We start from the raw sequence: 15,430 nt of genomic DNA, 5'->3' as shown, positions 1-15,430 counted from the left end.
AAAGCTCTTATTTTAAGATTTCTTCCTTTTTTACTAATAAGACATAATTTACCAGCAGGGGCGGAGCTATAGGGCCTGGGCGGGCCTAGGACCCAGTCAGGGCGGGAGCCAGTCAGAGCCAAGAAAATTATTTTTAATATTATTAAATATTATTTTTAACCTTAATTCTAAATTTGAATTGTATAAATTAAATGAAAACATTTTAATTGTTTGTTTATTAATGATAATATCCAAATATTATTAAGAATTTGCTCACGTGATGTCAGTTACATTACGTTACGGCAGTTACGCTGCGCGCCAATATCGCTGTCTGTAGATTCTCTTTCAATGATCATGTAAACATGGCTAAACAAACAGCTATCCATGTGGCAATTTTTTAAAAAGCCCCGTCTAGATAAAGAACCTGAAGAAACACACACCGAGGCACCTGGAAATGAAGGTGAAATACACACAGCAACACCCAATGAGTCGAGTGGTAATGGCAGCATTTGTGCTAAAGCCTTCAAAACATCTCCCTTTAAAACGCTATTGGTTAAAGAAATATGACTTGGCCTGAAAAAAAAAATCAGTCAGAAGAATTTTTTTCACTTTAATCCATGATGGCCTCTTCCATCTTTCTGAACAGAATGCTGCCGTTTGATTGAAGACTGTCTGCAGGAGGATCCAGATAAACGTATTCGTCTGGAAAAGATCTTTGAACACAAGTGGTTTCAGGTACGGAGCACCCGGCAAACAAAGGGTTTTGATGTTAGTTGTTGGTTTATTCTGAAATCTGAAAGTTGGCAAGTCAGTATATGTCAATATCATATATTGACACAAAACACCACTTTTATTTTTGTTCATTTCAGGACAAAGATCCTGCAGACTGCCTCCAGACTCCCGTCCGCTCTCAAAACGATGACGTCATTCAGTATCGAGATGATGTTTGGTCTGACATCGATGATGGTGTGGACATTTTAATCTTTCACACTTCAAACAGTCGGTGTGAAGAGGAGATGGAGGATGTGGAGAATCCCGGTGTGATCATTGAGGGTGAGTTTACTTTCACAATGCCAACATAACACAACCCAAAACTTTTTTTTTAGGGAAGTATTGCTAATGTTTGGTGATTCATGTCTGCTGCATTTATCTTTAAACAGAAATCAATTGCTGCCAGTATGAGATCGGCAAACAGCTGGGCCAAGGCGGTTTTGGAACCGTCTATGAGGGAACCCGTGTGCGGGATGGCTTGAAGGTTTGATTTTTTACTTTTTCTTCTGTCTTGTCTTCATCTTTTTATTTATATCTCGCCCTATTCTTTTCATACCTTAATGTACCCTATGTCCTCTTTAATGTTGTAAATGTATTATAGTCGAGTTCTGTCCAGGATGAATGCTTATACAAATCCATTTTTTGTTTTGTTTTGTTGATCAGGTGGCAGTGAAAATTGTCAGGAAGAAAGAGCATGTAATCAAGGATTACATGGACATCGTAAGTAGCTTGTGTTGTCATTCAATTAAAAACAACTTCATAGTTTAAGTACACAACCGGAAGTTTGTTTAGACTGCGCTAAATCCTTGTTTGATAAAAATTGTCTTTCTTCTAGCCGGGTTATCCTGAACCCATTCCTCGAGAGGTCTATCTTCAGATGCTTGCCTGTAAGGGAGAATATGTTCCTGTGATCGTTCAGTTTCTGGACTGGCAGGACCGTCTGGACCATTACGTCATGGTCCTGGAGCGCCCTTCTCCCTGTGAGGACTTGAGCGCAACGGAGGCAGACTCACCGAAAAACTAGCGCGACTTATCATGGAGCATGTGACAGAAGCCGCTGAAATCTGCTGCAATCGGGGGTTTTCCATAGGGACATAAAAATGGAAAACCTCCTGATTAACCCGTGCACGCTGGATGTCAAACTGATCGACTTCGGGTGCGGTGATCTGCTTAAAAACTCAGCCTACACAGAGTATATGGGTATGTTTTATCACGTTCCTTTATGAACAGCAGTTTACATAAATACTAAGATGATATCTTCAGATAGTGCCTCTGCTCACTTTTGAGACGTCACATTTTTGCACGCTTTTCTTTAGGCACAAGGGTCTACACTTGCCCTGAATTCATCAAAACGGGCAAGTACCATGGTAAGCCAGCGACGGTGTACTCACTGGGCGTACTGTTGTTCGCTTTGGTGTGCGGGAAATTTCCAGACCGTCTTGACCGGCACCGGATCAATAAGAAGATCTGGCACAAAGACGGTTTGTCTGAAGGTAAGATCTTCATCAGACCAACTGTCATTCTGAACAATACAACACAGAAAACTAGTATTAATATAAAACCGGTTATAAAAGATTTTTTGAAACACAATCAGTCAGAGCAGGTATGAAGTGACATTCAAATATTTTTTTTTTGCACAGAATGTTGCGATTTGATTCAAGCCTGTATGGAGAAGAATCCAGAAAAGCGGATCCAGCTGGAAGAGATCCTTTACCACAAGTGGTTTTAAGTACTGTGCTAGATTTAAGTCTTTTTGATTTAGCTTTCTTGGCATCTGTTTCCCCAAATCCAGGAAAATGACAGGTATGGTCGGTAACATCATTTGCACATTTACTGCACATATTGAAAATCAGCCCCGTTATAAATTACTGTGTTACTAATGACAATTTTAACATGTATCTGTCATCTCTCTGTCTGTCTCTGAATCTCTCTGTCTGAATGTATTTATCAAACAGTTGCGAAGTTCTAGCCATTTTCGAATTTATTCCTATTATAGCACCACTTAGTGGACAAACGCCACATTTTTTTTATCGTGACCTCGGAGTGAGCTTGTACACATATTCCAAGCCCCGTGAATATATCTCAAACTGTTCACGAGTTATTGTGATTTATGTGAAATAAGCTCCTCCCACTTCAGGATTTTTAGCGCCGCCTAGCGACTGAATCGAAATTTCAACTTCTTTTCGATAATTATTTACAATTTGCACAAAATGGTAATTAGTGGAAAAATGTTAATGCCGGAAATGAAATCAGAGATAAACTTTATTCGTCTTGAGTCAAGGATTCCAAGGATACCAAACACTTGGGTGTGCGACAAGCGGTTTAGGAGTTACGAGCGCAAACACGTTTATCATCGCTGTAGCGCTCCCTATGAGCCAATAGGAATCATACTTTGATAACCTCTCCCCAAATTGAGGGCTACCATCTGACCAAGTCTCTATGACTTACGGTTTGGGCTGTACAATCAGTTTTACGGCATAAAAATAATAATAATACAAATCTTAACAAATACAATAGGTTTCTAGCGCTTCGCGCTCGAACCCTAAGAATGACCAAGAAAGTTCTTCAAACACCTACAGCTCTTGTGTACTTAACTGAACTTCTAGCACACTACAGTTGTCACAGAATGGTGTGTACAAAGCGCACGACGAAGAAGACAAATTCCAAAGGTAGAGCTTTGATAGTAAATCCAGATAGAAGGATAATCCCACAAAAGTAACCACAACCAAACATAACATCAACTTAAAACCGGACAATGAACACAGGCAAACACAGGGCTTAAATACAATGGAGAACTTAATTAGGGAGAACAGAAACAGGTGCGAACTAATCAGTGACCAGGAAACTATATGAGGGAACACAGTCAAAATAGGAACACAGAATACAAAACTAAACCGACTAAAACTGTCACAACAGTCCATCTCACTCATTAACAAAACTCATTTGCCCGGTTTCTTAAAGGTGTCATGAACTGGCCCTTTTTGTTTATACTGTTGCCTGATATACTTGTGACGTTCGCGTGGTTTTTACATTCAAAAACATCAAAATTTATAAGTAATAGGCTATTTTCTATGGAAATGCATGATGACAGAATTTTCATTTTTGGGTGAACTGTCCCTTATGTGTGAAAGCAGCGTGTCTCTGTGGCTGATAAGCACATCGACAAAACACCCAAGGTCAAATAATTTCATTTACATATTATCTAAAAAATAGTTTTTCATTGGGGAAATGGCTTTTTCTGTTATCCAAAACATTTAGCACTGCAAGTACACACAGTAGTAAAGTATTGAAATTAGTTGAGAAATGAAAACGTTATTGTGTTTTTATATACTGTATATATACACAACACAGCGCTAACAATGAATTTAAATCACAGGCCATAATCGACTGGATAACTAGGTAACCTCACAAAGTACGACAATCTATTGGTAAAATATCAAAAGATGTAATACAGTGGCTTAATGGCAAACCTTAGTCATGTTTTGTGTTAATCCAACAGCGATCGATAGGCCAAAACACAACAGACCAGTTTTTACCATTTCTCTTCCGGCATGAGGGTGCTGTCGTTGAAAACGGTCCTGGCTTCAGCCTCCAGCAGTGACTGTGTTCCATCAGGTCGTATAAACCCGAGAGCCCGGGCAGGAGCATCAACTGTGAGTGATATTACTCGATTATATGCTGCTTTAGCGCTGGTTCATTTGAAATGATTCATTTAATGCATAACTATGGAGATATTAAGTAACTAGAGACATAATACATTTGTACTCGTAAACCACTGAAATGTGTCGAGAAATGTAAACGTGATTGTGCTTTTAATGCCTATATTTGTTACATTTTACAAGCAGTTACTGTATAATTGATAAATGAACATTTTATTTTTTGTTCATTCTCTTTTAGAAAACTCGTGGTACAGAGATTAGGAAAATATGATTATTGTGTTATTTTTATTGTATTTAAACCATGTAGTTTATACATCCATGTATAAACTTTCAAGGTCGTATAAAGTCTTTAACGGTTGAATATATGCAAATTAAAAGCAAAAACTTAAAAACCTTGACAATATAAAGAAGAATAGAGTAAGCGCTATATCACTTATTTCTAACATTATTTACTGACCTAACATCTTTTATTGCATCTTTTATTAAAAGATGAATGATACCTTCCAAGTATCCATAAAGAATTCAAATAAAATCCATGTGGGCCTAAGCATGTATGTGTTGTTTTTAATTTAAGAATAATAAAGAAATGGTGTTCCAGCACTTCAATCTCATGAAGGTCAGTGTAGTGGCCGAAGATCATCATCGGGCTGCTCCTCCATCACAGTGCTCCACTCTTTTCTGATGATGTGTTGTCAGGTTCATCCCGGACTTTTATACACTGAAATCATTGCTATCAGATGCCCAAATGTCATTTCAAATCATGGTCTCGTCCTGGCTGTAGCTGTAGTGAAGGAATGGTGTCTTCCCATCATAATCATCTGTGTTAAGGAACAACGTAGTTTAGTTCGGCACCTGCATGTAATACATGTACTGTATCTAATACAGTGAGTTCGACCCTTTTCATTTCACTTACACATTCAAGTAATGTGCATAAATGTGACTGAAGATTGTTGACTCGTGCAGATGCAGGTCATTTTGCTTCAGTGCTGGTGATAGTCTCACACCATCCAAGAGATTTAATCAGTTAGCTTCATTTTCTCTATTGATTCAGTTCCCTTTTGTTTAATATACTTTTACAAATCTATAATATGAATATATCAGAAATATTACAATAATAGTAGTTCACCGGCAAATATGATCATTTCTTTTCGGATAATGAACTGAGGCCTCAGGGGGCTATGATGCAGTGACATCAATCAAGACCGAAAGACACATACAATGCTAATGACACGATCACCAGTCACATTTAATTACTTGCGGAAAAAAGTGTTTCAAGAGACTGAAATACCACAAACGACCAAGAAATGTCTTCGCATTTTGTTTTTATTAAATTCCCTTCATCGTGTATGCTTGACTTTTAATACAATAGTGCAAATGAATATGGCTAATATTTTCCTCACCAGAAAAACGGTATCGTTTTAAAAGCAAATCATCGCGTTAATTAAATGTTAAATTCGGAAAGGCCTTTTGTATCAACCATGCACATTGCACAACATTCTTGCTAAACACAGTGGTTAGATCGCACAAGTTAGATCTTTCTCACAAAATCGTATCACTTTATTACTTAGTTGATCTGAAACTGATGCAAAACCCGACGGATTCAAATGTCTGGTGGTTTGTTTCCGTCAGCGCTGTAGTAACAAAAACAAGCAAGCGTTGATCAGGATCATTTGAAAGCGCCGCTTGACCATATTTGAAAATAAAGATCCACTGAGTCTTGGTAATAAAATAAAATGTAAAATACCTGTTATTGCGCAGTGTCGTAAATTCGGTATGTTTTGTCTACTACATTCTCCACACGCAAAAAAGGTCTCCATTCTGACCACTGACCAGCAGAGTGCACTGTCGACTCGTTTTATTGACAAACCATTTCGCACTACACTACAATTTTATGTGGAGCTTGAAGCCAAGTAGGACTTGAATAGATTTATCTAAAGAAAATTGTAAGTGCCTTAATGTGCCTGATTAGGAAATAGGCTAATGATAACGCGTAATACGTCTGTGTGGTTATTCATTGATGACTAGTTCTTTTCTACTTTTGTAAATACTCGGTGAGCACATCCTGATAGTGGCCCGTTATTCAAACAACGGATCTTTAGGCGTAATGGAGGTCTCTAATGGATGTGCACCAGTGGCGAACTAAACGCACCACAATACGTGGTTTCGTGCCTTTTGTCCTCGGGGATCCCCACGGACAGCACTAAACACCATCGCGCATAAGCGATCTCTGAAACGTGAAGAGTCTCCCGCAAACATACAATGACACTTGTTTGTCCTGTGCAACTGGCGGAGAATTAAGAAATCAGAAGACTAAAGCGCGCATGCGCTGACGGACGGGTGGGCTGCTACCCTCAGGATGAAGGAGGGTTGTCAGGGGATCACTCTCAGTCTATTAATGCCGAATCCTAACTACGGACTGCTGATCTATTGACAGCGTATGTCTGAACTATTTGGATACCAGGTGTTAACTAGTCTTCCTAAAACCTTTAAAAAGTCACGAGTTTGAAATCTGAAAACTTACCTGAATGGTTAGAAAAAAAGATTTCGTGGAAAAAAAACATTCCGGGATCGAGTGTATGGATTATAAATCAAGTCAGTGTTGGTTTCTTCATATCTCCGGGGAAGATATTTGAGAAGTGTATTTTCTGGCGACATGGACATCCTTTCTTCCGCAGTGGAGGAAATCCCTTTAGAGTTGGATTGATGCAAAGTTTGTCCTGCAGGCTTCTCACGGGAATATGGGATGTTGTAAATGTATGATTTGTTTGCAGCAACGCGCACCTCACGTGGCCTTTATGAGTTTTAATATGTCTTCATCTTACCAAGTCTGAGACGCAGCTACTGGAAGTTTGGTGACGAACAGTGGATACTTGACAGGAGCAATTCTGACAGATCTATTGAATTAACTTCGGAATTTCTCTGTCCAATGACATTTTTCAAGTCGTTAGTTCGGTTCCTTTTTGCCACCTCTTCTCCTTTTCTTAGTTACATTCGCCGATTCGATCACTCAAAAGATCTAAAACAAAGAGCAAGTAAGTAACGCAGGTTGTGTTTGAAGCGCGCGAGAGAGCATGCGGGGATGCACGGGATTCCCGATGGCCGTCGCGGTGGTGTTGACTCTTTTAACTATCATTAACGTGAAAGCGAGTGGGGAATATTGTCACGGTTTCCACGACTCTCAGGGCGCCTGGCGAGACGGCTTTCAGTGCCCGGAGCGCTACGACAGCGCAGGGACCATCATCTGCTGCGGGAAATGCGACCTCCGGTACTGCTGTTCCAGCACAGAAGCCCGACTGGACCAGGGAACATGTGATAATGATAAGCAGACACAAGATACCAACACCGGAGAAAAGGACAACAACAATTCAGGCGCGGGTGAGACTACAGTATTCTACACGAGTGTCTTTTATTTCCTGTGCTAGCTCAATTGAAATATCATTAGCAACACAAAGGTCTTGTGTTCAATCACACGAACACATTGTAATACACTAAATACAAGCCAAAATCTCGTCCAAGACATGTACACTTCCTCTGTATGAAACAAATGAGCGAATCACCTATAAAGTTACCGTGTAACGTTAATTGAATTCTACAGCGGCTTAAAGTTTAAATCCTTTAATTCAATAACGTTTGGAGAAACAGTGCGCAGTAATGTATATGTGCGCAAGTTTTGTTCCTCGGGCGTTTTGCGCTTAAAAACCCATTTAAGAAGAAGTTGGGTTTTGAGTTTCGTGTGTCCGACAGAGGTTACACAAACGCTTGCCCTAATTTATTTTTAAGAGGCAGTATTAGGGGTTAAATGTCATTGCTGTGCAGGGTTTGACAGCTGCAGTTAAATTGGCAACTCACCGGCCATTCACTCACAGATGGTCAATTGTACTGCGCTCGGTTATAAATAGCTACGGTTTGTCTTCGCAGTAACGCACGCGCGCGGTTTGTATGTCTGCGAGCGCGACCCAGTCGTCCGGTTCCCCACGAGGATCAAGTTCAGATTTCACCGGATCTACAGTGCGATGTGGTGACAGCCTTGTTCATAAAAAAACATGATTTCCGCTGTATTTAGGAAAGACAAAAAACTTTCAATAAGATTTTGACACCTACTTCTCCATTACCTGAACTGTAAAATAATATTTTTGTATAGGTGTTTTCCCCACCATGACACTATAGTCTTTTTGATTCATATTAAACTACTGTAAATAGTATTCACAGATATTTTACCACAGCTTTGCTGTTCAAGTAGGTGTTCTAAAAACAACGAAAGAAAGCTGTCTTTGAACTTTGTTATTGTAACAACCTAATAAAACCGAACAGAAAAGGCAACATTGAAAGGAAACTTTTGAAACAGTTAATGAGGCATAAAGCAAAAGGAACGTGTAGTTTGTTACGGTATGTTTGACAGAGCCTGTCTGGCTGTTGAAGACTTGGCTCCACTTGAACAATAATGCAACAGGTGTGAACTTATGTTGGAGGGGCCCAAACCTTTTAAGGACACGAGAGGGGTCCGCACTGGCAACACTTGCTGTCATTCTGCATTGACAGTGAACTTTAGTGTTACTGTTACATTTACTAGATCTATGCGTTAGTTTAACAAGTATGTTTTATCTAAATACAAATGCCCAAAATAGGTTTATAGATTTACATTGTTTTTTTTCTTTTTGTTTTTTTAAATGATGTTACATATTAGTATGTGCAGTAAGAGACCACTCCAGTTTTGCCTTTGAACAGCATTTCTGCATGTATTGTGCAATTCCAGCCCATTGACTGTTGAATTTCAACAGAAACAAACCATAGGAATGACATGAAGTCACCCAACAGCAACGTGAAATACTGAGAGAATGCACAGACACAAAAAATCTGGCGTATTTCATCATATTCATTATTGAACTGATCCTAAAATACATGTATATACACGGTGTTCAAACAGGAATAAGAACTTGTTTTCATGATCTGCAAACACTGCGCCTCTTTTATTATTTTGACCAGTTTGTCCTGAATTTGGACTGAAGTTTTTACTGGTTGCGTACTAGACATTAGTCAAATTCAGAAAAACTCGAAATCATTTTAGTTTATAGAGTGGTCTCTACACACAGACACGTCTCTTTTTTTATCTCCGTGGGGACAGTCCATAGGTAATTATTTGTATACTGTACAAACTGTATATTTTATCCCCTACCCCTAATCCCCTAAACTTTTTGCATTTTTTCTTGTTCTTATACGATTTATAAGCTTTTTTTTGCCCGTGCCACGGTGACGCGAGTCCCCATATGTTGGTGTGCATTCAGGTTTAGGTCCCCACCGGGATATAAAAACAAAGCCACACGCACACACTTAAAGGTCCCAAAAACATTCAATCTTATTAGACAATAAAACGTTATAAAATTTCTAATTATCACACATGAATAATAATTCAGTGGAAACAACCTGTAGTATAACAGATTGACTATTGTTTTTTCCATCCACCATTGTAACTGTGAATACAACTACTGATCCCCAAAGCATGCAGGCAAAGCTTGCCAAAAGTCAGGTCATTTACTGAAGAATTCCACTGTTACAGTAACAACTAAGCATAAAAGTGCTCCTGTTAAAATGACTCCCCTGACATTTTTACTTGAGCGATCGTGTCCTTGATTTAATAATGTTATCATAAAATGTTAACAATAACAGTATTTTTAGGCTATGGCTCGGAGTCTGTTTAGCTCCTATAGTAAAATCAAAAGCGATATTACATGGTTATTATGGATGACTTGATTCAGCTCAATTATAGAGGTGATCTGATCAGGCACTACAAAGGGAAATGCTGAAAACTTCCCTCAGGTGAAGAGATGTCTTATTAACCTATAAAGGTCACTTTTATTATGGATGTTTTTTTGGGGGGGTTATCTGCATCAAACAATCAAGCAGAAAGGACAGAGAGGTCACCACTGGTGGCAGCAGATTAAAACAGATCAAAACTGTGTTAATACGTGTTAATGAGGGGCTCCGGTCCCCTGGGGACAACATCTCGTCTTTCATTCCTTCTTTCTCCTAATCCCGCGAGTGCTCTTTTAAAGATATAAAATCATTAACATCAAATAAACTTGAGCCTCAGTACCACTGCACACATATCGATTTCTTTCATGACATATTTTTTCAATTCAACAACAAGGTTCAGGAATGCTTTAGGCTACAAACTAGTTTATTGTTATTTCGTAAAGGTGTGAAAGTCACAATGAGCTCAAGTCACAACACTGATGTGCTCGTCTTTCTTATGGCCTCGGAGGCACAGGTGCATTGGATGCAGACTGGAATTTGAAACGAATAAGTGCTTTTAAATGAGATGTGAAAACAATGCTTAAGGGCCACACACAAACAAAACTCCCCAAAGTCCTCCATGTTACCAAGCAGCAGTGTTCCTTATTTTTGTCTTTAGGGGGTCAGATTCACATATTGTAATATTATGCTTTTTAGTATCAATGGCACTGAATACAGCTGCATGGCCTGAATACTTCACATTACAAAGATTGTATTACTTTTAGGGCTGTCAAACGATTAATCGCGATTAATCGCATCCAGAATAAAAGTTTGTGTTTACATAATATATGTCTGTGTACTGTGCATATTAATTTTGTATTTATAAACACATACACATACTTGTATATATATTTAGGAAATATTTAAATGTATTGATTTATATTTACCAATAACTAAAATTCTATATCAACGTTTATGAATTGTTATATTTAATATTTTTCTTAAAAATATGCATTTATGTGTATGTGTTCATAAATACAAAATTATTATGCACAGTACACCGACATATATTATGTAAACACAAACTTTTATTCTGGATGCAATTAATCACGATTAATCGTTTGACAGCCCTAACTTTATTAGTGCCCATTGCTATGGAAATTCACAATTGATATTTTCAGATTGACATGCTTTTTGTGTTTTTGTAGACATAAATGACATCAATAACACTCAACAAAACACTTCGATGGCAATATGGGCACACACCACTGACCTTTATAAAATATCATATGAAATGAAATGTCAAAATCTAGTTTTTTTATTATTCTACATATTGAAACATACACATTTTTTTGTATCATGTTCTAATTTTCCTTCTTCTCTGCAGTACCCATCTATGTGCCCTTCCTCATCGTTGGCTCAGTCTTTGTGGCGTTTGTATTGGTGGGCTCTGTGGTTGCAGTGTGCTGCTGTCGCTGTCTACGCCCCAAACATGAACCTTCTTCAGGCAGCGGGTCAGGAGGTGGGTCCAGCAGTGCCCGTGTTCTAGAGACGATCCCTATGATGGCCAGCACAGGCACATCGCGAGGTTCCTCCTCCCGCCAGTCAAGCACCGCCACCTCCTCCAGCTCCTCAGCTCCTCCCTCCGCACCCCGCCCCGCACCTGCCCCCATGCTACGCGCCCAGGCCTCTTGCTGCCTGCCCCCAGATGCCAGCGTCTATGTCAACATGCCCACCAACTTCTCCGTACTGAATTGCCAACAAGCGACTCAGATTCTCCCTCACCAGGGGCAGTTCTTGCATCCTCAGTACATTGGCTTTGCCCACCCGGTTTCTCATGCCCCGGCTTTCCTGGATCCCGCTCAGGTGGGCTACCGACCCTTGCAGTCTCCATTCCCACCACCCACTAGTGTGGCCAGCGTCTCCAGCATAACTGGCGAACAAAAATACCCTCCAGTAACCATGTGAGTGAGTATTATGGGATGCTGGAACACAGGAGCATAATAGCCACAATGAGCAATGGTTGGAAAACAGCTGAAATTGGAAGTCACAAGAGAAACACAAAACAATGGATCAGTTCAGAGCAATGGAGTGTCATGCCTGCTGGTTGGTGCTCGGTGGAATGTGTTTTTCGAAAGTAAGCAGAAAACACATCGTAAACAAAGTTCAGGAGGAGCACGTGCAAATAATCTACACAGCCAACTCCTCATCAGCGATCACATCACCCGTCCTATTAGCTCGAGAGCAAGCTCTATAAATACCTCCATTCTCTCTACATTTTCACAGCAACCCCGACTCCTCACCATCAGCCCGTTTCACTGGGGGGAGCGCTCGGAGTTCGGGCCAGAATACCGACCTTGGAGCCCTCTCCCCGGACAGCGCGCCAAATACGCACACCATCCATCCAGTTTTATTTATTTGCTAAGGCGAACTCGTGAAACTGCCTTCACTTTAAAGGCTGAATATACACATGCATTCTTACCCAATTGTGTCGTACTACTACACAAATAAGACCCGGACGTTGTTTCTGTGATATAAAGGACACGGCCAACCCCTGACAATATTTCAGGGCTGTCAAAGACATGTGCAATGTGCCTTGAGACGTGCTGATGGTAATGCACTATGAACGTGTGCTGGTGTAAATGAAGCGTTTGTGTATATGCAGTATTGTGTAACCAAAGTGAACATGTGTGCTCTGTGCGTGACTGTATAGGTGTGTCGCTTTATGAGATGCAGTACATGTGGATGTGTGTAGTGTTGTATGTTGTGTGTAATGGAAATTACAGGTGCTTTAATGGGAAAAGCAGTTCTGGCTCCCCGTCGAATGCTTCAAATGTAATGAAGTGAACACAGGCGCACACACTCGCATACCGGGAAACTCTTTCTGTGGAACCAAACTCATTTCCAAAAGCCTTAAAGAGAAAATACACAAATATGAAAGAGCTGTGTTTGAAACATGTTTAGGAAAAGGATGGGTGTGTGTGAAAGTGGAGTCAACTGTGTTCCTTTGTGTAGCCTTCTAAAAGCGGCAGAGTCCATTACGCAGGAAAAACTGTCTGCCAACTGTTCTCCTTCACTAAGTCTCTGTGTGTGTGCCACCGGTCCCTCTGTTAGCGTTAGGTACACTCAAGAAGTAGTAGAGGGTTCCAGGACATTTCAATTTGGAGTGTTTCTTTCAGCGCCTTAAAAAGACGACAGTTTGGCGAGGATGAAAAGTCGAGTTCCTCAAATGAAGCATGCATCACCATTAGAATGATCCAGATCTTTTTTTATTTTATTTAGAGTTAAGGTTGCGATGGAAAGGTATTAGCTGAGATGTGTTTCATGCCACTGAAATTTTCATGCCACAAGTGTCACCAAATAGACTCACGAAAACAGATGGTCACCTCCCCTCCAAACTTAAGACATTGGGTGAACCAATATTGCTGTGTCTGGCTGGTCGGGATACACAAACAAACAGTAATGTTTTGATAGCGCCAAAGAGCCACACTGTTTACACTTTTCGGGAAAATCAACATACAGATGGCTTATTTATAGCTGCATGTTGAACTGGGATAGACAAAAATATTTAAGCTTTTAAAAAACTACTCACTACAGATTTGAATTTCTGTGTATGATACAAATGCGTGGGTACAACCGAATGTGAGGTTGAATGTGCCTTTCCCCCTTAAAAACAGGGTGCTTTTACATATGAAATATATTAAGTTTATAATAAATGTTTTTAGAAACTGTGAAGTGCGGGGCTTGTTTGTAAGAGAGCGCTGCTGTCAGCAGTATGTGGGCCAGTCTCAAATGAAGACATGCAGGACCTGTTTGCACCACTGCTATGACTAAATTAAACCAGAGCGCTCCTGTTACACATGGTGGCTGATTCCAGATCAGGTTGAGTGCTCTGACTTTCATCACTCTTAGCATTTAAGATGTAACTGAGACCTGGGGCCTTGTGCACAACAATTTGCGCAGTTTTCATACTGCAAGGTTTGGGTACACGGAGATGTGCATTTATAAACTGTTTCACAGACCAGGCTTAAGGCTAGTCCCAGACTAAAATGAACGTGTGACCTGTCTTAACTGAATACAACTTGCCCAGTAATATCTTAAAATATATCAGTTCCATTGTTTTGTCTCAAGATGCACAGCAGTAATGTATTCTTCTAAGGCATTTTTATAAAAGTGACATAAATAACTTAATTCAACTAAGGCATGGTCCTGGCTTAAGATAAGACGTGTCTGTGAAACCGGGTCTTAGTGTTTTATTTATAACATGCAAATATTGCAGTACAAAGTTTGGCGAATTCGTATGGGAAAAAATAAAATAATAAAAAATACAATTTAGAAGAAAATAATTAACTATAATCCCATTGAGCAAGAACACGATTTCACACAGCCATGCAGCTTAAATATTAGCGCGACTGTCACTTTAAAAGCCGTTGCAGGCAGGACGTGCACGCGTTTTCTGCGTGACCGCGGCGCCTTCCTCAGGTAAATGTTTTTCCTCATTTTTAAAACGTCTTTCTCAGTGCAAAAATACACCAATGCATCTTTTGAATGCGGCGAACCAAAGGAAACATAGTGGACTACGAAACAGAGGCAGTACTCTGACTTTTACAGGTTCTGATAACTAAATGAGGAATGACAGCTAACGTTAGTTACAGCAACTCTGTCAACACACAATTACTGAGATGAAGAAAACTTGTCAGATTTCTTTACTTGATGAAAGATGAAGTGCTCCCAATTTAAAACGACATGTCACTCTGTTAGTGTACTAAGAGAAATGTCAACAGCCTGTAAAAGGAAATCAGATTAGTTCAGTCTGTAAATAACAAAAATGCACCATGTATGAAGTGTCCAATCTTCTTCATACGTGACAATTAATTGTCATATAATTTTAATGTAACTTTGCTCAACATACTTTATAAAGAGGATCAAACACAACTATCAAACACAAATTTCGTTTTTTGTGAGACAACTTAGTTGTAAACATTATCACAAACAACTGGACACACAGACCCTTAAAGTGACATTAATGCAGGTTTTACAGACACAATTGTTTTCATATCAAGATAATGATATTTACTGCACTTTATCCAATGCCCCTATGTCTAACCTCACAGAAACTTGCTGACATATGAGATTTAAAACAAAATATCTTTTGGACATTTTTACTAGCAACCTTAAAAATGTAATTAAATCTGACACTTGACAAATGTCCTCTCCAAATGAGTTTTAAACATGTTTCACCTTAAGATATTTTACAAAAAAAACCTCACAGAAACACACACTTAACACCT

General features: G+C 39.5%; 1 protein-coding gene and 1 pseudogene across 2 annotated transcripts; both read left to right on the top strand.

The window, feature by feature from the left end:
- Nucleotides 1–955: 955 nt before the first annotated feature.
- Nucleotides 956–2,503, top strand: LOC130547010 (serine/threonine-protein kinase pim-1-like; annotated as a pseudogene).
- A 9-nt stretch (nucleotides 2,504–2,512) lies between these two features.
- Nucleotides 2,513–13,994, top strand: LOC130547007 (protein shisa-2). 2 transcript variants are annotated; one of them, XM_057322629.1, is made up of 4 exons: nucleotides 2,513–4,162; nucleotides 4,250–4,403; nucleotides 7,592–7,784; nucleotides 11,527–13,994. In XM_057322629.1, exons 2-4 carry the CDS (start codon nucleotides 4,302–4,304, stop codon nucleotides 12,105–12,107), a joined length of 876 nt encoding a protein of 291 aa, XP_057178612.1. In that variant the 5' UTR covers nucleotides 2,513–4,162; nucleotides 4,250–4,301; the 3' UTR covers nucleotides 12,108–13,994. The 2 variants fall into 2 exon arrangements, with proteins under 2 accessions (XP_057178612.1, XP_057178611.1); XM_057322628.1 differs by lacking the exons at nucleotides 2,513–4,162; nucleotides 4,250–4,403 and having other exon boundaries at nucleotides 5,219–7,784; nucleotides 11,527–13,993.
- Nucleotides 13,995–15,430: the final 1,436 nt, after the last annotated feature.

This window comes from Triplophysa rosa, linkage group LG23 (genome assembly GCF_024868665.1).
Source record: "Triplophysa rosa linkage group LG23, Trosa_1v2, whole genome shotgun sequence".
NCBI lineage: Eukaryota > Metazoa > Chordata > Actinopteri > Cypriniformes > Nemacheilidae > Triplophysa > Triplophysa rosa.
Note: the sequence above shows the minus strand (reverse complement) of the source record. Positions and strands in the feature narration are given on the sequence as shown.